The 786-nt window shown below is 47.5% G+C and overlaps 1 protein-coding gene across 1 annotated transcript; it reads right to left on the bottom strand.

The window, feature by feature from the left end:
• Window positions 1-11: 11 nt before the first annotated feature.
• LOC105462353 (protein lev-9-like) lies at window positions 12-618 on the bottom strand (the record flags this gene model as incomplete). Its single annotated transcript, XM_011708876.1, has 3 exons — window positions 12-79; window positions 203-319; window positions 409-618. Coding segments are annotated over 3 exons (395 nt in total), but the record flags the coding sequence as incomplete, so codon positions are not given.
• Between the last annotated feature and the right edge of the window lie 168 nt (window positions 619-786).

The raw sequence follows: 786 nt of genomic DNA, 5'->3' as shown, positions 1-786 counted from the left end.
TTGCAGTAGGCAATCGGCTCGCATCGCGGCGGTGGTCCATTCCAACGCTCGTCGATGTCGCAAGTCAATCGGGCACGTCCTGCGGACGCAGAGATCGGCTTAAAATCATTTCTCACGGACGATTTTATACGAAATGTTCGCTCTCTACCACAAATGCGCCGTGAATAATTACGACGAGGTCGCGATTGACTGTAATACTTACCGGTCATCTCGTATCCCTCCAAGCAGGTATAATGCACTTGGCTGAGATAAGTGACGGTGTTATTGATGAGCGTGTATTCGCCGTTCGTTATGCTCGCGGGATAGCCGCACTCGATATCTGAAACAACGAGAGCGCATAACGATGCTAACCGCGTTCGCGATGATTTCATTCGAGTACAGTTCCCCCCGACAATCGTGTTTCCTTACTTTTGCACGCAGGCGGGAACTCGTTGTAGAAACCGGTGTCTAGGCAAGTGCGGGTCGACGGTCCGATCAGGAGGCTACCCACGTTACAACTGTACTCCACGGTCGCCCCGACTTCGTATACGGGGGATACGCCGGGGGTCTTGGCCGACGCGCTGGTCACCACCATCGTAGAATTTGGTGGCTGTTCGGGTCTGCCACAAGCCTGTGGTTCTAAAAATGTAAAAGTATTGTCATTATTCTTCTATTCAATGAGTAAAGTATTGTCATTATTCTTCATTGAATTTCAATGAAGCGATAGTCCTTTAATAATGAAATAGCACACAATAGAAGCGCTTTTGAAAAATATTAAAAATAAAGTTTCGAGCAATAAATAGATTA

This window comes from Wasmannia auropunctata, unplaced genomic scaffold, assembly GCF_000956235.1.
Source record: "Wasmannia auropunctata unplaced genomic scaffold, wasmannia.A_1.0 LD265280.1, whole genome shotgun sequence".
Taxonomy (NCBI): Eukaryota; Metazoa; Arthropoda; class Insecta; order Hymenoptera; family Formicidae; genus Wasmannia; species Wasmannia auropunctata.
This window is presented reverse-complemented; position numbering and strand designations above follow the sequence as displayed.